The sequence below is a fragment of the Musca autumnalis genome, unplaced genomic scaffold (assembly GCF_047663935.1).
Source record: "Musca autumnalis isolate F117 unplaced genomic scaffold, ASM4766393v1 scaffold_1, whole genome shotgun sequence".
Lineage (NCBI taxonomy): Eukaryota > Metazoa > Arthropoda > Insecta > Diptera > Muscidae > Musca > Musca autumnalis.
Window position 1 is genome coordinate 4,751,329 of NW_027411644.1, and position 22,058 is coordinate 4,773,386.

General features: G+C 36.7%; 1 protein-coding gene across 9 annotated transcripts in view; it reads right to left on the reverse strand.

Moving 5' to 3' along the window:
* The window catches only part of Pif1A (PFTAIRE-interacting factor 1A), a 181,126-nt gene that overhangs the window by 18,580 nt on the left and 140,488 nt on the right, over positions 1-22,058 (reverse strand). For all 9 annotated transcript variants that reach the window (XR_012409137.1, XR_012409138.1, XR_012409139.1 and 6 more), the window contains 3 exons: positions 17,132-17,695; positions 16,387-16,521; positions 16,184-16,324 (listed from right to left, as the gene is read on the reverse strand). Coding sequence is in view for 4 of the 9 variants with exons in the window: in XM_073961498.1 (XP_073817599.1) it covers positions 16,184-16,324; positions 16,387-16,521; positions 17,132-17,695 (840 nt within the window). In the remaining 5 variants the exon portion in view is untranslated. The remainder of the gene's footprint in view (positions 1-16,183; positions 16,325-16,386; positions 16,522-17,131; positions 17,696-22,058) is intronic.

Sequence of the window (22,058 nt, forward strand, 5' to 3'; positions counted from 1 at the left end):
CGAATTATTTCATTTGTAAATCGAATTATTCTGTTTGTAATTCGAATTATTCCATTTTTAATTCAAAGTATTTTATTTGTAATTCAATTTCTTTATTTGTATTTCGAATTATTCCATTTGTAATTCGAAACATTGCATTTGTAATTCGAATAACTAAACATAAAACCAATGCAAACAAAATTTTTTGTTTTTTTTTTTTTGAATTTCAAAGGAATAATACGAATTACAATTGGAACAATACGAATTTCAAATTGAATAATAATTCGAATTACAAATAGAATAATTCGAATTACAAATAATTTAATTGTTTTGGACTACAAATGGAATAATCGAATTACAAATGAAATGTTACGAATTACAACTGGAATGTTCCGAATTACATCTGAAAAATGTGTAGTTCTATTTTTACAGAGGGCAACAACAAATTTATAGCCTGTTTCTCTAAGACGATTCGTATTCAAAATTCGTTTGAATTATTACAAAACTCCTACTGTTGCAGGAAATATTTGTTTGATTGAAAAAAAATTTTTTGAAATTTTGCCTGTTAGGGCGAAGATCATTTTTTTTTAATGATTTTATTAATTTTCTCGTTTAGAGTTAAGCTTAATGATCTGAAATTATTTGCAAGTGAAAAAGGAAAGCCATGGACTCGAACCCACATAGTCACCAAATTACGTTACCTGGTTTCATTGCTTTACCACCAATGAAACCAGGTAACGTAATTTGGTGACTATGTGGGTTCGAGTCCATGGCTTTCCTTTTTCACTTGCAAATAATTTCAGATCATTAAGCTTAACTCTAAACGAGAAAATTAATAAAATCATGAAAAAAAATTAATTACAAATTTTTCAAAAAAAGAAAAACAGAAGTTTTGTAGAAACAGTCCACATAAAAATATTTTTTTTGTAATTATTATTTTTACAGTGTTTTATTTAACTTGCTTTGGTATCCGTTTAGTTCAAGTCTAGTAACTCATTTTCCACACAGTTGCAGTTGACCAATCGAACTGAATTTTTGTACACTTTTAAGATTTGGATGACAATACATGAATATGAAAACAAAATCAATATGGGTCCATTTTTATACCCTCATCATTTATGCTAACGAGGGTATATACACTTTCATACGGGCAAAATGTGCCTCATCGAAATAGTGGTTTTAGACCCCAAGTATGTTTGGACGAAATGTGTTTCAGACAATTTGGAGTCGATTTAGCAATGTCCGTCCGTCTGTCTATCTGGCTGGTGCGCACGATAACTCTCGAACCGATCAACCGATTCGGTCCAAAATTTGGCTTTCGTAATATTTTGTCCAAACTTAGTTTAAGTTCGAAGATGGGTTATATCGGTCCACTCCTTCCGGTACCTACCTCACAAAACTTCGAAAATGTTCGGAAAAATTGGTACGTACGATAACTCTTGAAGGAAGTAACCGATTTGGTCCATACTTTGCAAGTCGTGAAATGTCTACCAGACTTAGATAGAGATTCCAATATGGGCTCAATCGGTCAACTCCTTCGGGTACCTCCCACACAAAATTTCGGATAATTTCAGTTCAGGACCTGCTCTCGAAACGCTTTGATTTTTGTGTTAGCAACTTGTGTTCACTGCCCTCCATACGACGGTACAAGTTTCATCAGGTGCAAGTCCACACTTCCTTAGAAAATAGCCTGAAAGTGACACAAAACCCCTATGACACCGTTTGAGGTGGTTGGAGCGCAAGATAACTCTCGAACGGATCTTCCGATTGGGTCCAAAATTAGACCTCCGTAATATTTTGTCTAAACATAGTTTAAATTCGAAGATAAGCCATATCGGGCCACTCCTTCAGGTACCTCCCCCACAAAAGTTCAAAAATGTTCGGAAAAATTGTGCGCACGATAACTCTTGAAGGGAGTAGTCGAATTGGTCCATACTTTACACATCCTAATATATCTACCGGATATAGATCAGGTTTAAATATGGACTACATTTGTCCACTCCATCCGGTACCTCCCACACAAAATGTCGTATAAGTTAACTTTAAGACCTGCTATCGAATCACCTTGATTTTTGTTGAAGCAACTTGTATTAACTGCCTCAATTACGATCGTAAAAGTTTTTTCAGAGGCAAGTCCGCACTTCATGAGAAAACAGCACGAAGGAAGTAAAAAGCCCCTATGGAACCATATGTAGTGGCTGCAGATCCACTTCCATAATGGTCAATGTCGATCCATTCGTTTAAGTATCTCTTCCGCAAAACTTTTGCTCTTTAATCCTAATCAACATTTTTGTCGGTTTATACGCCGAACATTTTTAAAACCCCCTATTTACATACGTTTTTTGGGAAAAAAATTGTTTCAATATACACAGGCTGAGGGTATATCTCTGTCGGCCAAGCCGACTGATACTTTTTTACTTGTTTCTTATAACCCCCATATAGCGGTAGCACCCGATTTAAAGTATTTTAAGGATTCCATCTTCATGGTTAGGCCGAATTGGTACATAAACTTTCCCACCAAAAATGTTGGACATAGGTCAAGGTTTTGGTATAGCCTCCATATAGCAGTACCACCCGATTTTAAGGATTTTATCTTCATTTTCAACCCGAATTGGCTGAAACTTTGCATTTGGAGTTTCCCATGGTACAGAAACTTCCCCACCAATAAGACCAGGTTTCGGTATAGCCCTTATATAAGGGTACCACACGATTTAAGGCACTTTAAAGTTTTTATCTACATTTTCGGCCTAAATTGGCTATAATTTTGTTATGTTATTATATATATTTGTTATGTTATTATGTTGTTATATAAAAAACAATTTAAAAAATTAATTTACAGTGTTTTATTTATAAATGCACTTAATAACTACTCATGATGGAATCTCTCAAATAAAACGCTTGCGTTTGAATTAAAAATTGTGACAATATTAAACGGCAAGCGCTTTATTTGAGAGATTCCATCATGAAAAATTATTTTCTAGTTTTAAATGCATTTATAAATAAAACACTGTAACTTAATTTTATTAATTATAATTATTTTTTATTTAATAATTTAATAAGGAGTAATATAATAATAAGTAATAAACAATTTTTAAAATTTTGATTTTTGCCTGGTGTAATACAGAAGGTACTTGTTTACATTTGGTCTGTTCCGGAACTGCAAGAATCTACTAATTTTTACTATTTTTTTCCGATAACATAAAGGGAACAGACCAATTGTTTTGATATGGGTTATTCGGCTCATGTGACTACCAAATTTCTGCGGATTTATAATTAAGTTCGTTTGTGAATTACTGTGCATTTGTATCAATAGGGACTTTTTATTCGATAATGTCGACCACAGTTTCTATAAGATTATTTGTGGATGAGCGTGAAATCATTAACTGAGACCAACACATTAAGCGTTTTCAGAAACACACACATCAAAGATATTTGAACGAACAATTACTTATTTTTGTTAAAAAATATTTTTTCGACTTGAATGATTTTTAAGGTCTCTTTTGTTATTAAAAACCGAAAATACCAACATCAACATCAAATTCGCGAAAGCAGGTTACTATCATGCAAAAAATATTAAAAAAAATAAACTATTAATTTATGATTGAATATCAAAATGATTACTTTCTAACATTAGATATGAAGAAAGAGTTATTTATTGTGTGTGTAGATACACACATACAAACATATTTTTTCATTCTTTTTGCGGAAAGTAAGTAAGCAAATAAACGCATAATTCATTTTGCAAATACTCAAATATTGTTTGTTATTCCGATCACTTGTTGAGGTTCTGTAAACAAAACCTCAAATAAGGTTTTGCGGTGATTAATTGAGAGAATGTGTGAGCAAGAAAAGAACATTGTTTGGCTCGTTCGAGGTTTAAATAGTTTCTGATATTCGATAGCACAAAACGACTCCCGTATTTAGTTGTGCATGTTAATTGGAAAAGACATGGAAACGGCATTTAAGAACAAAAAATACTACAACAAAAAAACTTAAAATTCCGTATTAGAAACGTGCCAACACTCGGCTTACTGCTTGTTAGGTCACACAATTTTATCTAGCCGGCAAGAGTTTCATAATCTCTGTTATTTAATGTTTTTATTCCATTAAATGTGGGGCTTTTAAGGGGGGTTTTATTGTTGTCATTTCGGCAACGTCTCATTAATTGTTGTCACCGCCGAAAAACATCATTTCAAAAGATTTATTATTTGTCCCAAAGAGCAGAGCTACACTGAAAGAACTTACTGTTCAAAGAGACAGCTGTAAACATGAGTAATAAAGTGGAAGACAATTCTAATCTCTAATTTATTCAATTTCAAAAACAATTTCGGTGAATAAACGGCAATTAGGAGAAACATTTATTGGATCATTAAAAATTTAAATAATTCCATTGGAGCAAACATTTTTATATGTTGTTGCATGTTTGATGTTTCAAAATTATATCCAAACCCATGGTCTGCATACATATAAATGTATATGTATGTGTATACTCTTTTTTGTAAACTGTCATTTTTGAATATCTTCCCACGCTAAATTGAATGTCTAAACCACATAAGAAACCGTCCCGTTTTTGTTTATTTTAACGCCTGAAAGTTAATTTTTGCATTTTGTGAAGAACACAAAATGTATCCTTCTAACTTCATGAATATTTAAATTCAAATAAATACTGCTAAACACAAATACGAACGAAGATTTAACGGACAACCGCGCATAGTAAATAAAAACCACAAACATAATAAAACAACCCAATTAGAAGCGGGTTAAGTTTAGGCTAAACTTATACAAATAGGAACTGTTCAACACGCCAATAACCTCATATACTAAAAGTTATATCGAATCTTTATCGTACAATATGGGTAATGCCATACAAAAACATATACTAAGGACACAGCAAAACAATTGTTCCGAAATCGTAACCAAATCGGTACGAATTTCGGATACTTTCGATTTATTCCGAATAAAATACATGGAAAATTCAGAAGGATTTTTTTTTTATTTGGAACGAAATCTGATCGAAATTGGTGAAATGATCCCTTACGAAAATCGAAGGTGTTCTGAAATTATTCAGACGTGTCGGACTTTCGACATTTTCTTTGGTGGGGAGTTACCGAAGTTCTGCGAATGAAAACTTCTGTAGTGGAATTCTGTAACTAATTTTTTGACTTATCGACAAAAGTCGGTAAAATTAAAATGCTTATAATGTCGGTAATTAACGAAACTATTGGTTAAGTTAACAACCAAAATAAAGCTATCGGCAAGTTCTGCCGATAGCAACAGTGTTGTCAGCTTTTATTGATACTTTTCACTCATAATTTTGCCTTTTAATTTTCCTGATTTTTAAAAGCTAAAAAACGAATTTAAAAAATATGTTTTTTGGGCCGCCCTAATGTACATACATTAACATCTCTCCGTAGTTTTGCTAACAAAGTCGAACGCTCACGCTCTGTGCCACCGTACTCATTACTAAGTAGTGATTAAAGTAAGTAATTTTGCCTTGTTAATTTTTTAGGAAATAGCCCATTATTTTTCAGCCTACTGGTAATGAAGAAAGTAGCTTGTTTACGTTATTTTATAATGGGCTATACACTTTTATACGAAGAAACATGTCCCTTACCGAAATAATAGTATTATATCCCAAATATGTTTGGACGAAAGGCGTTTCATACAATTTGGAGTTAATTTTAGCCCTCCCGTCTGGGACATATCGATCAACTCAGTAGACGATCGTATGGGCAATCTACTCCGCAGTAGACGACCCTATGGGCCATCTACTCTACAGTAGACGACCCTATGGACCATCTACTCTACAGTAGACGACATTATGGGCCATTTACTCTACAGTAGACGAAACTATGGACCATCTACTCTACGGTAGACGACCCTATGGGCCATCTACTTTATAGTAGACGAACCTATGGACCATCTACTCTACAGTAGACGACCCTATGGGCCATCTACTCTACAGTAGACGAACCTATGGGTCATTTACTCCACAGTAGACGACCCTATGGACAATCTACTCCACAGTAGACGGCCCTATAGACCATTCGAGAGTAGACCCTATGGGCCATTTACTCTACAGTAGACAAGCCTATGGGCCATCTACTTTACAGTAGACGAACCTATGGACCATCTACTCTACAGTAGACGACCCTATGGGCCATCTACTCTACAGTAGATGAACCTATGGGTAATTTACTCCACAGTAGACGAACCTACGGGCCATATACTCCACAGTAGACGACCCTATGGACCATCTATTCGACAGTAGACGACCCTATGGGCCATCTGCTCTACAGTAGACGACCCTATGGGCCATCTACTCTACAGCAGACGACCCATCTACTCCACAGTAGACGAACCTATGGACAATCTACTCTACAGTAGACGACCCTATGGGTCATCTGCTCTACATTAGACGACCCTATGGGTCATCTACTTTACAGTAGACGAACCTATGGACCATCTACTCTACAGTAGACTACCATATGGGCCATCTACTCTACAGTAGACGACCCTATGGACCATCTATTCGACGGTAGACGACCCTATGGGCCATCAACTCTACAGTAGACGACCCTATGGGCCATCTACTTTACAGTAGACGAACCTATGGACCATCTACTCTACAGTAGACGACCTTATTTGCCATCTACTCTACAGTAGACGAACCTATGGGTCATTTACTCCACAGTAGACGACCCAACGGGCCATGTACTCCACAGTAGACGACCCTATGGACCATCTATTCGACAGTAGACGACCCTATGGGCCATCTGCTCTACAGTAGACGACCCTATGGGCCATCTACTCTACAGTAGATGAAACTATGGGCCATATACTCTACAGTAGACGACCCTATGGGCCATCTACTCTACAGTAGACGACCCTATGGGCCATCTACTCTACAGTAGACGACCCTATGGGCCATCTACTCTACAGTAGACGACCCTATGGGCCATCTACTCTACAGTAGACGACCCTATGGACCATCTACTCTACAGTAGACGACCCTATGGGCCATCTACTCTACAGTAGACGACCCTATGGGCCATCTACTCTACAGTAGACGACCCTATGGGCCATCTTCTCTACAGTAGACGACCCTATGGGCCATCTACTCTACAGTAGACGACCCTATGGGCCATCCACTCTACAGTAGACGACCATATGGGCCATCTACTCTACAGTAGACGACCCTATGGCCCATCTACTCTACAGTAGACGACCCTATGGCCCATCTACTCTACAGTAGACGACCCTATGGCCCATCTACTCTACAGTAGACGACCCTATGGGCCATCTACTCTACAGTAGACGACCCTATGGACCATCTACTCTACAGTAGATGACCAAAATTAGATCTACCCCTAAGATGGATTAGAAGAAGACAATACATCTTGATATTGATGGCGACTCCTTCATACATTTCCGGCACTAATATTTTTAGTAGTTATTGAATATGTCTGTCAGTGGAAAAATTAGACTCACTGGTTACGATACCTTCTCCAGAAATGTACGCTTTAAGCAGCCAAAACGGAATAAATATTAGCAATGCTAGAGCCATACTGGAGTTTTCTGGTTTACAGAAGGAGGCAAATTCATCAAATGGTACCATTTGTAATGTCAACCTATTTATGCATTCTGTACGAAAGACACACATATGCAGCTTATTCAAGAAGGTACTCAACATATAAGCACCTAAATTGACTTTCGTATTTTTAACTTAGCAAATTCATGATTTTTTACACATTTAAACATAGACTAAAAATATATATACGAAGAAATTCTCTCACTGAGTGTATTGTGGTGAGTTTGATGAGTATGCTACCCATTAAAAATTGCTTATAAATATAAAATTAAAAAGCGCTTGAGAATCTTGCAATTTTCCCAAAATTCGTCTTCGAAAGACTTTGAGTTTTTTGGTTTGCGTTACTTGATCAAGGAAACCTTTAACACTTCATCGTTAATTTGTATTTCTTTAGGCTATTTTCGGAACTTAAAAAAGACTACTCATGTGGTTCACCCTGTATAATATGAAATTTATTATTTAAAATTTTTTATTTATTTGTAATAGTTCACACATTTCTATGTATGTATTTAAACACATTTTTGAACACTTACTAAACAAATAAAATCATCATCGCAAAGCATTTTGTTCTCGATGTTGGTGTTGATGCTGTCGTTGATGTATTCCAATTATGGTGGATAAAATGGAGGCGTTAGTTTTGGGTGATAACAATTTTAGAACAGGTGCTTCATTTGTAGCTTCATAAATTTAAATTACGTAATAATTTATACAAAACACACAGAGGCATGGATGGACACCCACGAGCACGTCTTGGTGCCAAGAAACAGAATATTTTTCTATTCAAATCAAGTGAATTTGATATCTGATCCTTTTGTAGAGAGCACACTCACGTTACAATGCACTGATTTGAAGACATTGTATCATCGATAAAATCATTTTTTTTTTCAATTTTCCATTAAAACCAAATTTAGTTTGAAAAAACCCAACATCAATCACAAATCCATGATGAAAAATTATATCTAATGATTTGTTATTGCACTGTTCACTGTTTTTTGTTCGTTTATTAATATCCACCCGAGTTTTTGTTATGACTTCAGATTGCAGATTTTGTTGTCGATATCCGCAGTATGATTTTTTGTTTTGTTTTTTTCCTTTTTGGTTTATGGCAAAACCGTTGACTAACTATTTTGAGGCGCATGCGCATGCCATACAAAGCAAACAACAACTAAACAATTTTCAAACTCCGAAATGTAATCGCGTCAGAAGCGTGTCTGTCTGTGTTAGTCTGGTTTGTGTCTTTTGAGCCAACTCCAAACAATAAAAGCGCCAAAACGAGACTGTTTTGTTTTGTATTTCAGCTTTTTTGCAAATCTCCACTGATGAGAATTCATTCATTCAAAAATGGGGAGAATGCTCGCTTGGAGCCAAGAGTTAAAGAGAATCATTCTCTGGGTTTCGTTGTTGGTGCTCACTTTACTATTATTTTCGATTTTCAATGATAGGTTTGTTGGTTTGTGCTCAAGCCTTTTCAAGCTAAGAAAAAAGTGTTCGAACGCCTGCCTCGTCGTCCGTTCGTAAGAAAATTCCCATGTTAATCTACAACAACACAATAGCCACCAACGACAGCAATAACAACAATTTTTGCCATTACAGAGAACATTATCTATTTTGGCGTTTGCTTCGTCGGTTCGGTATTGTAACAAATAAAACAACAAACAAAGGGTCATTTATGTATGACACATATTGCTGTTGTTGCAATTGTTTTTGCGGTTTTAGCCAGTTGACACATATATAAATACGGTGATACATAGCGTATACCTATTACAGTGGGAGCCAAATGTGAAAATGGCATAAATAGAAGAAAAATTCTTAATGGATAGCACAGTTAAATTTGTATATCCTTTTCAATAAGAAATCGTGAATCTATTTTAGTAATATTACGGAAACAACTAATAACACTGTACAAACATTTTCGGGTCATAGTCTGAGGTGTGGGAAACTACAAGTGGGGGTGATATTCGGTTTGTATATCATGACCCACAAAGGGATTTAAATTGTAAACCCTCTTTTTATTTTATGATAAATTTCCAATATATGGGATGTGGTAAATTCCAAACATAGGTGATAATATAAGACCAGAACAGTAAAATCCCAAAGGGGTTTTGAATTCTCAGGCCGATTTTTTTCTCCAATTTTTTTACGTTTCCATTCAACGGTACCTCCCAAGTCCACTTTCCGAACTGATTTGGTATGGGTTGTGGTAAATTACAAATGGAGGTGATGATATTGGGTCTCTATTTGGCATTTTTCACCCCCAGACAAAAACGGCCGGGAACGTAGACTTGGGGGGTACCGTTGTTTTTGTTTTTTAGAACGCACACGCAACACGCAAAGTTTTAGGTTCGGCCCTAATGGGTTATACACTCTTATACAAAGAAAAATATCCTTTACCGAAATAATAGTTTTAGATCCCGTCCCGTCTGGGACATATCGATCAACTCATTAGGCGATCCTATGGGCAATCTACTCCACAGTAGACGACCCTATGGGTCATCTACTCTACAGTAGACCAACCTATGGGCCATCTACTCTACAGTAGACGACCCTATGGGCCATTTACTCTACGGTAGACCAACCTATGGGCCATCTACTCTACAGTAGACGACCCTATGGGCCATTTACTCTACGGTAGACGAACCTATGGGCCAACTACTCTACAGTAGACGACCCTATGGACCATCTACTCTACAGTAGACGACCCTATGGGCCATCTACTCTACAGTAGACGACCTTATGGGCCATCAACTCTACAGTAGGTGACCCTATGGACCATCTACTCCACAGAAGACGTCCCTATGGGTCATCTACTCTACAGTAGACGTCCCTATGGGTCATCTACTCTACAGTAGACGTCCCTATGGGTCATCTACTCTACAGTAGACGACCCTATGGGCCATCTACTCTACAGTAGACGACCCTATGGGCCAACTACTCTACATTAGAGGACCCTATGGACCATCTGAACTGATTTGGTATGGGTTGTGGTAAATTACAAATGGAGGTGATGATATTGGGTCTCTATTTGGCATTTTTCACATTTTAAGAATCTTCTACAGGAAGGTTTTCTATTCCCAAAGAAACTATAATACAAATGTTCATCTAAATCGATTTAAAAATGTGGTCAGAGCTCTCGAAATCAGGAGGTACCTTTATATGGTCGCTACTCCGAAACGCGGCCAAGATCTTCGAGATCAGGAGGAACCTTTATATGGACGCTACTCCTAGACTTGGACCTGCATTAAACATTTTCTGCGTAAAGATGATCTTCCCACTGCGAAACGAAGATGACAAATTAAAGCATAACCAATTGGAAAATGTGGTCAAGGCCCTCCAACTAGGTAAAATTAGGGTGTATACCAAAACGTGGACCTATATTGATAATTTTATTGATAGTGGGTTTCTATTTACTAAAAACACATAATACCAACATTTGGCGAAATTAATTATAAAATATGGGTGAAACGTGGAAAATACTCGAAATCAGGGCATACCATTATACGGGGCTATACAAAAAGTGGACCGAAATGATCCATTTCAGAGCTTTACCTTTAGTGTTGCAATGTATAGGGTTATATATAAGGTCCTGAGACCGAATACCCTTTTGAGGTATGCTCTACTAACCCCACTTGGATTTTCCCTTGCCCCAGATTGGCTATTGTACAGTGTAATTTAGTATTTTAAATGAGTAATGACTATTCTACAGCTTAGTCTTAATATTTTTTTATTCTTACTTTTAACCACCACTGTACTCAAGTGGGTATTTCTGTATGTAAGAAGTACTCTTCGCTAGAGGTGGGTAAGTGTGGCGATCACAGAACTGCGATTATTTTTATTTATTGCAGATTGAAACAGCCTTAAACAGTCATTGTTTCGTTTTCATATTTACGACAATGATTGAAATGGACGCAAATGTAAGAAACGCGTATTTCATGAAATTCGCGCGCCAAAACCAGGTTCTTTAAATATTTGCGACAAACAGACATACATACATGTGTGTTCATGTGAATGTAATATGCCACAAAAATATAGCAAAATATTTCTATGTATAAATGTATATCGCTTATATAATGTGAGTCATAAGTAGTTTGCTGGCAAACATTTTCCATCCTATGAAGCACACGTGCATTTACTTTTATAAACTGACAAGAACAATAACAACAACAATGGCCACCAATTAACATAGAACTTGTTCAATGCGTGGTCGTGGAACTTGGCCAGAATGACGTTTTACAATACAACAAAAGTAAAACACTTTGATATGTATGAATGAATGAATGCTTCGTAGAATAATTTCACATAATACCGCCATTGGAGCTATGGAATATTCGAATATTCTAATGTTTGTATGTATGTAATTATAAGTTGAAAAAAAAACAATTCTATACAAATGTAATGGCTTGTGGCAACATTTGAAATCAATTTTGTTTACACTAAGTGTCCATTCTCTGAAAGAATAATAAGTGGCCCATATTCTTTAACCATATCAGGCCATAATATTCTTGGTAATCAGATGGTGTGTAGGCGATAGAAGTGTTACACTTATTAGGAATTAAATAAATATTATTGAATTCAAATTAAACTACTTTCAAACATACCCTCACACAAACTCCAAATTGAAATTATGCAAAGTAAAAAATGGTTAATGTAAAACAAAAGACTTAAGACAGCAACATCGGCTCATCCCCTCACAAAATTCATAATGGTAGGCAAGAAGAGTGTCTCTCTCTTTCTCTCTCATCCTTTCAGCCATTAATAATAATTCGTTGTGATCATCATTAACATGATTATCAATTTTATTAAAAGTCACGTTTTTTGACAAGGAAAACAAAACTTCTTTTGTTTTTGGGATTCTCCATAAAAGATTTGCATGCCTCCATCTGAAAGCCAATGAAAACTCAAACTCTTTGATTTTTCTTCCTCCTAACAATGATGCTTAAAACGTGCTTAAACTGCTTTATTTTGAATGTACAACCAATAACGGGAATTAATGCTGTGCCAAAGGTCAAAGGTTAAGTACAAGTAATACCAGCACTGGATTGGTTTGTTGTTGTTGTGCTCGTAGCATATTTCTTAATTAAGTCTAGCGCCAAATGTCATTTGTGAGTTGTCTCGCTTTTATTTTTATGTTGTTTTTGCTTTCGTTTCTTGGCGAAATCAATTGGGGAGGAGTGTCCGTCTTAGCCAACACAACAACATGGCATGTCAATTCGATTAAAGAAATATCACAAAAAATAGCAGACAGTTTGCAATTGGAGACCAGTTCCTTGTCGTTGATGTTGATTGATTCAAGGTGAGGTAAATATATGTAGAATAGAAATATGTAAACGAATTGGCCCATGCTTGGTAATGATGGATATTTGATGGGTGAAAATGATATTGGTTCTTAATTCCATTACGTTATTGAATTAGTAAAACTATAGGAACCCAAAAAATATGTTCAAGAACTGAGAAACAAATCGATTAAAGTAGCCTTCTCAAATATTTTCATGTTCTCTTACAAACATCTTAAAGATGGAATGGGAAAATCCTTTCCATTGTAACCTGCATAATCTGGTATATTTCGTACTACAAAAACATTACCTCAAAAGGTTTTTGCGTTCTCAGGCCAAACTATGTTTGGAGTCCCTTATATATAACCTTAACCAAAGGTCTCCAATATCTAGCGCTATACTTCAGAAGATTAAAGATAAAGCTTTGAAATTCGATAGTGACCTTTGGATTGAATACATTTTACGTTTTACCCACATTTTCTAGTTAATTTCGCAAAGCATTGGTATTTCGAGTTCTTAGTAAAAGAAACAATCTATTAAAAAAAGCAAAGGTACCATCGGATTTTAGCTATTTCACGGCCATATTTTCCAATTGATTAGCCCCTAATTTGATATATTCCTTATACACCTTTTCGCAGAATAGTTTAAAGTACGTCCATGCTTTGATGCAGCATCCAAATAAAAGGTACCTGAAGATTTTAACTATATAGAGGGTCTAAAGGCCTGCGTACATAAGCTGCCTTGCCTGATTGCCTTGCTTGCTTGCTTCTGATAAAAGAATAAAAAAGAAAAGGGCAAACCAGTTCGAAATTTGCTCGGCCTTCTTTATTCTTTTATTTTTATTATGTCAGAAATGAAGCAGGAAAGCAAGGCAATCAGGCAGCTTATGTACGCAGGCCTTAAAGGCCTGGGTACATAATGCGCTCGGCTTTCTTGCTTAATTCATTTCCAAAGACCAAGTTCGACCTAATTGAAATATGGTTCTGACATTTCTTTATTCCTTTACCAGAAATGAATTAAGTAAGAAATCCGAGCGGCTTATGTGTCGAGGCCTTTAGTCATATTTTCCAATCGATTTGACTGAAAATATGTATTTTGGTTTCTCTGGAAGTTAAAACCTTCCTGCAGAATATAGGTATATATTTTGGTAGGTATATATAAATGTACCTCCCATGTTCACGTTCCCAACTGATATTATCTTGTGGGCGAAAAGTTCTAAACGAAGTTGATGGTATTAGGTCAGAAGAGCAAAACCCCAAATTGATTTGAATTCTCAGGCATACATAACGTTACTTTCGCAACGAATTTGGTAAGGGGATTACATAGTTGCCTAAATATGGGCAGACATGTCCTTTTTTGAAAATTGTTGTGGAAGGTACCTGAACCGATGTGGTCTATATTCGAACGTGATCTATGTCTGGAAGAAATATTGCGATGTACAATGTTTAGACCAAATGAGAATGTGCTACTCCCTTTGAGAGTTATTTTGCTCACAATTTTGTGGGGGAGGTTTCCGAAGGAGTGAAACCATATGTTTTACCTTCTAAGTTAAACTAAGTTTGGACAAAATATTACGAGATCCAAAATATGTACCAAATCGGTTGATCTGTTCCAGTGTTATTGTGCGCTCTTGTCAGACAGACAGGGCAAAATCGACTGTAATTTATCTGAAACAGATTTCCTCCAAACTTGGGGTCTGAAACCATTATTTTGATGAGACACATTTTTGTCGTATCAATGTTAGCCTAAAGGAGTAATAAAATGTCCATCGATATAGTCCATCTTCGTACCAGATCTCTCTCCGAAAGAAATATTACGACATGCAATGTTGGGACCAAATCGATTGCTCCGTTCAAGATATATTGTGCTCATCATTTTTTTAAATTTTGTAGAGCAGGCACTGGAAGGAGTGGACCGATAAGAACCATCTTGGAACTCTATCTAAGATTCGTAGAAAAACTACGATATGCAAAGTTTGGACCAATGCAGTATTCGGTTCGAAAGTTGCTGTGCGCACCAGCAACTAAATATGGTGGCCTTATGTGTTTTTTTTTGCAGCTTTCAGGCCATGTTGTCAGGAAGTATGGATTTGACCACGAACAAAAAATTTGTACCGTCGTTAGGTCAAGTTGTTGCAAAAAATCAAAGCGATTCGAGAGCAGTCCTTAAAATTTATTGTGGGAGGTACCCCGATATAGTCCAGATTCGAACCTGATCTATTTCAGGTATAAATATTACGAAATATTAAATAAGCCGGATACTCCCTTCAAAAGTTATCGTGCTCATCATTTTAGCGAACATTTTTGAATTTTGTGGGGGAGGTACCCGACCCGAGGCAGTGTTTGGACAAAATATTACGAAAGCCAAATATTGGACCGAATCGGTTGATCCGTTCAAGAGTTATCGTTCGCAACGGCCAGTCAGACAGACGGACGGACATGGCTAAATCAACTCCAAATTGTTTGAAACATACTTGGGGTTTAAACACATTATTTCCATGAGACACATTTTGATCGTATCAAAGTGCATTTACCCTCGATAGCCTAAAGGCTGGGGTATAAACACGCATGTGATTTGGGTAACTAGGTAGATTTAACAACGTCCTCTGGAAAATGGTATAAATAACTTTCTATTCTTCATAAGATGTTTGGTATTAAAAATGGGCTATATTGGTCCACCTTTGGATTAGATGTAACCCCCACCCCCACCAACAAAACTCGGATTTTGGTAAATAAAAGTGACTGAAATTTGATTTCCCTTGCTGAAAATTGGCGATATTAGTTTGGTTTTGCCAATCAATCTTGAAGCAAATTATCATAACCACATTATCTAATCGAAAGGCTTTATGTTTTGGCACCACCACCTACTTTAAATTATTTTCTTCGTTAGGTTTGCAATACCCTCTATGAACACTAATCTCGGTATAAAGTATTGCATACCTTTAGGCGTAAACAAATAAAATTTCATTCACTTGCAATTTAGTAACAGGGTACTTCATATCGAAACGAAACATGTAAACAGGGCGCTACACAAAACACAGGGTGATATCATAGAACACACAGGGTGTACACAGAAAAATTAATTCAATAATATTTCTTATTGAAAGAAATTTGTTCACTAAAAACTAACAAGTTTGCAGTGTAGAAAAATAGACATTTTGAGTTGGGTAAACATAAAAGCTAATATTCCAAATAGGTTTAAACAGATTTTCAAAGAAAAAAATCTTGTTTCTTAGCAAAATATTGCAACGAATAGAAAGACAAATCTATTCACAAATACAGTTATTTGAATCAAATGAAATTTTGTTAAAAAAACTTGACTTTAATTTAAATATTGCGCTTACCTCCTTATCACCGGCATTATCCTCCAATTCGAGTATTCTAAATTCCAAAAGTTCATTTTGTTCCCTTAGATCACTTTCAATGTCCTCCAAACATTTTATTCTTTCCAAGAGTTGTTGATGTTTTTCATTGCTGGCATTGTGCTGAAACGGGAAGAGAACGTGTCAGATGGAAATATTCTAATGTGCGGAACATTAGGACTTACCTCCAGTGCAACATTTTCCAAGTCGATGATTTGATCTTTGGCCATATTCAGTTCTTGGCGTAGCTTATCGTTTTCCTTGTGCAAGGAATCGACTTCCTTTTGTAGCTTTTCAATGTCATTACTGTAGCTGCGTATCTGTTGATGAAAACAATAAAAATCAATAACGAAAAATAACTTTGGGTTCTCAAATTAAAATTCAATTCACAATTTGCAAAATTAAAATCGGGTAATTACTGTAAATTTATTGACTGCTAACCATGTCTATTTGCAACTAACTTAATATGTAAATTTCCATAACTAACGTCAAGTTTTTGAAGTTCATTGATTGTCCCCGAAACAAGCAACGAAACAATCGTGAGATTTTGCATTGTCTCCGTGAATGTGGTGGCTTGGCATGTGAAGTGCAACAGTCGCTGCTGCTGCTGCTGGGTTGCCAGTTATAAATATATGTGTCATTGAGCCAACTGACATACCTATCGTGTCCGAAGTGCACAGTCACCCAACCAAGGCATAGTGGATTTGTGTGCAGTTGTACAGCTCTTTGTCTACTGTTTCCAGCTTTGATTTATGATTGAGAAAAAAAGTGAAATTAAAAATGCATTTGAATTTTGGCGACAAAGATGTTGAGATTTTAGATTAATCCTCTTGGCCATTTCATAGATAACCCCCCTAAACAAAAGACTTCGAAAAACACACTTGACTAAGGAGGTTACTGAACTTTTGTGCAAGGGTCCTTTGAACTTACCGTTTGCCAAATATCTGTTGGCTCTACACCATTCGCTGGCGGTTGTGGGCTTATACTTGGCGGTGCAGATGACAATGCTGAATCAGAATCTGAATGACTGTGGTGGTTGTGATGAAGATCGGTTTGTTTACCCATATCTTCTTCTTCTATGGCCTTGTTGTTCAAATGCTGTGTCAGTTCTTGTTCCTCTTCCAAATGATCTGTGATCAGTTCTTCCTCTTTGTTGTTTGTGGTCAATAGTTTTGCATTTTGATTGGAAGCGGATGAGGCAGACGAGGAAGAATTGCAGTTTATTATATTGTTAGTGGTGTTGGTGGTGGTGGTCAGTAACGTTCTAAATTGTCCATTTTCATTGATTAGATTCATGCAGTTATTGTGATGTTGTACTTCAGGTATATCGAGTGCTTTCAATTGTTGATGTATGGATTTTAGCGATGTTGATATTGTTTCCACATCGCTGCTATTATCTCGGCTGGTGAGTATTTTTGTTGTTGATCTCTGGAGATTCGTTGTTGTGACATTTTTTGTGTTATTAATAAGCTCAATATTTTTTAATTTGGATATCTGCAAAGAAAAAAAAAACAACAACAACATTAATACATTAATAAAAAAATGATCGACTTAAATTTGGATTTATCAAACTATCAATCATTGAATTTATTTTAGGCATTCATTCATTCATAACCAACATATGTGCGAACATATGTGCGTAGTGGCCTTGTCTTAAACCACTTTCAGTATCTCCGTTAAGCTACTTTGTCGCACACACGCAGTTGTATGAGAAATAAGATCAATACGATAGCCGGTATGATAAGTTGATTTGATATTAAGAGGAACGTGGAATTACAATAGGTGTTTGTTTACTATAACATTAAGGTAAATTTGTCCGATGTCATATGTTGGCGTTAAAAGACTCGGAACACAAGCGTGACACTAAAAACCAAAATATTTTCGCACTACGGCAAATAGGCCTCAATATGTCTTATGAATGCGAAGAATGAAAAGGAGAAGAAAATTACTCCTTAAACATCAGATGTTGTAGTTCAAGATTTGGAAATTCTAGAAAATATTCACAAAAAAACTTTCAATTGGCATTACTCAACAGAAAGTATGCTTCTCTGTTTCACTTCTTATAACTGACCTTATACGTGCTACATGCCCACATTTTTATCAAGATTATAAATAACATTAAACAATTCGAATTTATGGCAATATTCCGATTCAAAGTTGATTCTTTCAGCAAAGAATTTCAATTACTGATGGCATATCTTCTTGAAACCACATTTCTAATAGAAGTGGGAAAAACACCAAGTGCACAAACGATGATCAGATATGACATAAATGATACACGCTACGCTAAAGAAGATTTGAGTTGAGGTGTAAATGCCAATGAAATGAAAAACGCGCTACCAAATGATTTGCTCCACTTACACTAGTGGAGAACTGTGTGTGATGGTTGCCATGATGGCCAATCGACTTCCGAGCAGATTTGTTTTGTTATTTATTTTTTGTGAAGTGATTTTGAGATGTTTTCACACAGCAGCAGGTACAACTCTTAGCTTTGACTTGGCCTTAATAACTTCATTGTAACAAAAAGAAATAAAAACAAAGCTATAACATTTATGTATTGTCGCAAAAAAGTCAACAACATCAACAACAACAGTAAAGAAAACAACAAATCGACCAGCATATTTCAAAAGGTTGACATTCCAAATGTGTGAACATATTTTTGTATGTACTGATGATGGCAGTTGTAATGGTAACAAAAATAAAAAAGATTGCTGCTACTACCTACCTTTGTGGGTCCGTCGCATGACAAAGACCCGATTTCACGGGTTTTCGTTATCTTTGCACATTTCTTATTTCAAACAGTTCAATAAATAAAGAGAAACTTTTTTATGACATTTCTTAACCAGAACATCGTTGAATTTCATTGGTTATTGTGCTGCTCCACTTTGACGTTCTGATTAGAAATGTTACACTGCCGAGCATAAAGTCACATAGCATCACCCTATGCACGACTGAATTTTATAGCCCTCAACTTCTTTGATCTTTCTACATCACATCTAAACGAACATCAAGTAGTCGGCCAACATCAGCAAAGAAGTGTGCCGCATAAGTAACTGAACCAGTCTCACATAATATTAGTCTAGATATTAGACAGGCGCACATTTAGTACGCAGTTGCAGCTGCTGTTGCAGTCGTAACACAACAAATTCTTGTCAAATATTAACGACTCTTTTAGAGTGCCTCCCGCTCTATTGGCCGCATATTCTAGAACAACACTAAGCAGCACAAATAATCTTAAAACTTTATTCTTTATGGAGGTAAGTTGGATTGGTAGACGCAGTGATTGAAGTGCGTAAACAATTAGAATGTTTTTTTATGACGGTGTACGAGGTATGTTGAATAGGCCAGGTTAATTTTACAATGTATCGGTCTATGTAAATCATCATAAGTACGACATAATCGTCTAATTTTTCTGTTTAAAAATCTATAAAAATCACTCGGATGTTTCAGAAAATTTGGAGTGATTTAGCCAAGTCAGCCCAACTGTATGGTTGGTGTGCACAATAATTCTCAAACGAAATATCCGATTTGTTCCAAACTTATTTTGTGTTCGAAGATTGTCCATATCGGTCCATGTTTTGGGATAGCCCTTATAAAATGAAATCGTAGCATTGTAAAGGTTTTAGACATATTTTCCAAACGAATTAGCTGCAAAATGCATTTTGGGTTCTCTATGGACAGGAAAATTAAATTCCCTTATTTTAAGGGCTTTAGCCAAATTTCCAACCGAATAAGCTGTGATTCGGCTTTTCGAGTGGACAGAAAATCTCATTTTAAAAGAATTTTGTTGTTGGTCCATGTTTTAATATAACCTTAGCTGGCGGTTTTAATTACCCAGCAAACCAATGGTACATCGTATGGAAATCGGAACAAAATTCGGACGCTACGTCCGATGTCGGATCCGAATTCGTAACGATATATTGACGAAAGTTGTATGAAGTGGTTGAAATAGTTTCGGAACGAAATGTTGGAGCTAAATCGGATCGAAATCTGAAGAAAATCCTTGGGAAATTCGGAAGGGAAATTTATTTCCGACATTCGTTCCGAAATCGGTACAAAATCTGAACTATTCCCCTTCAAAAAATCGTTTAAAAATCGCAATGATTTTGCTTGCGAAATTGTTCAGACGTGTCGGACATTCGACATTTGATTTCCTATTTATATGCACTTTTAGTCCCTTTTTCATGTTGAGTTCTAACAATTCGACCCAAAACTTCTATGAAGTCCTATATTTTTGTCCGTAACCTCATACTCCTTCCCAGCAAAATTTGAAAGATGGGGTTTCATACGATGACGTTATTTCATGGCATCTTTTGCATTGGTTCAAGCGAAGTCGTGAAAAATCCGATCTTTATACCCTCAGCATTTATGCTAACGACGGTATATACACTTTCATACGGGCAAAATGTTCCTCATCGAAATAATGGTTTTAGACCCCAAGTATGTTTGGACGAAATGTGTTTTAGACAATTTGGAGTCGATTGAGAAATGTCCGTCCGTCCGTCTGACTGACTGTCTGTCTGGCTGGAGCGCACGATAACTCTCGAACGGATAAACCGATTCGGTTCAAATTTTGGCTTTCGTAATATTTTGCCCAAACTTAGTTTAAGTTCGACGGTGGGTTATATCGGTCCATGGTAGTTAACAGCACCAGATTTAAGCATCTCGACATTCATAAGGGCACCTGGCTGTCTCCAGATCAAAGAACAAGTAATCAAATTGATCATGTTGTGGTAGATGGAAGACATTCATCGAGCGTGTTGTGTGTACGATCGTTCAGAGGAGCAAACAAAGACCACTACCTTGTTGCAGCAAAGGTACGTACCCGTCTAGACGTTGCAAATAAAGCACGAACATATACAACGCGGAATTTGGACATCGGTCGGCTGCAAGCACAACTGATAGCCACAGCATATTCCACTCAAATAGCTCAATTGCTTAATGCAATGCAAAAGCACTCCTCATCCCGATAACATAACAACACAATGGCAAAATATTGCCCACTCCATGCAAACAGCCGCAAAATCCATACTTGGATTCCAGAGACCTCCACAAAGGAATTCATGGTATGACCACGAGTGTCGTGCTGCTACCGAAGAGAAAAATGCGGCATACTCTACAAGCAGTAGCAACGCGTAGCGCACGAGAGAGGTATCGGATGAAAATGAGAGAAGAAGAGAAGACTTTTCCGCAGAAGAGAGAAATGGAAAGGCGGGATTGGGAAAAATCGAGATGTACAGGAGCCAGAAAGAAGTCCGAAAGTACGACCAAAGAGTGAAACATCAAACTGATGGCTTTGGTACAGGCTGGTAGTGACCAGCAAGTTAATTTGGTAACTGATACAGATAGTGTGCTCAGGATATGGAAAGAAAATTTTTCCAAACTGTTGGTATCCGATAGTAGCGAAGACGGCGAAGATACCATAGATCCAATGTCAGAAGATCGTATTGAATGTATACCGCCCAGCCAAGATGAGGTAAAGACAGCAATAAACCAGTTGAAGAATAATAAGGCAGCAGGAGCCGATGGCTTACCAGCCGAGCTGTTTAAAACCGATGGCGACACGCTGTTAAGGTGCATTCATCAGCCCGACGATTGGAACCTGAGCATATTTTGCTCTGTCCACAAGAAAGGAGATAAGACTATATGCTCTAACTATAGGGGCATAAGTCTTCTCCCTATTGCCTACAAGTTGTGTCAGGGATACTGTGCGAACGACTAAAGCCTATGGTTAACGAAATAATTGGGCCATATCAAAGCGGCTTTAGACCTGGCAAATCCAGCATTAACCACCTACATATTTACCCTGCGGCAAAACCTGGAGGAGACCCAAGAGATGCAGATCGACACCTACCTC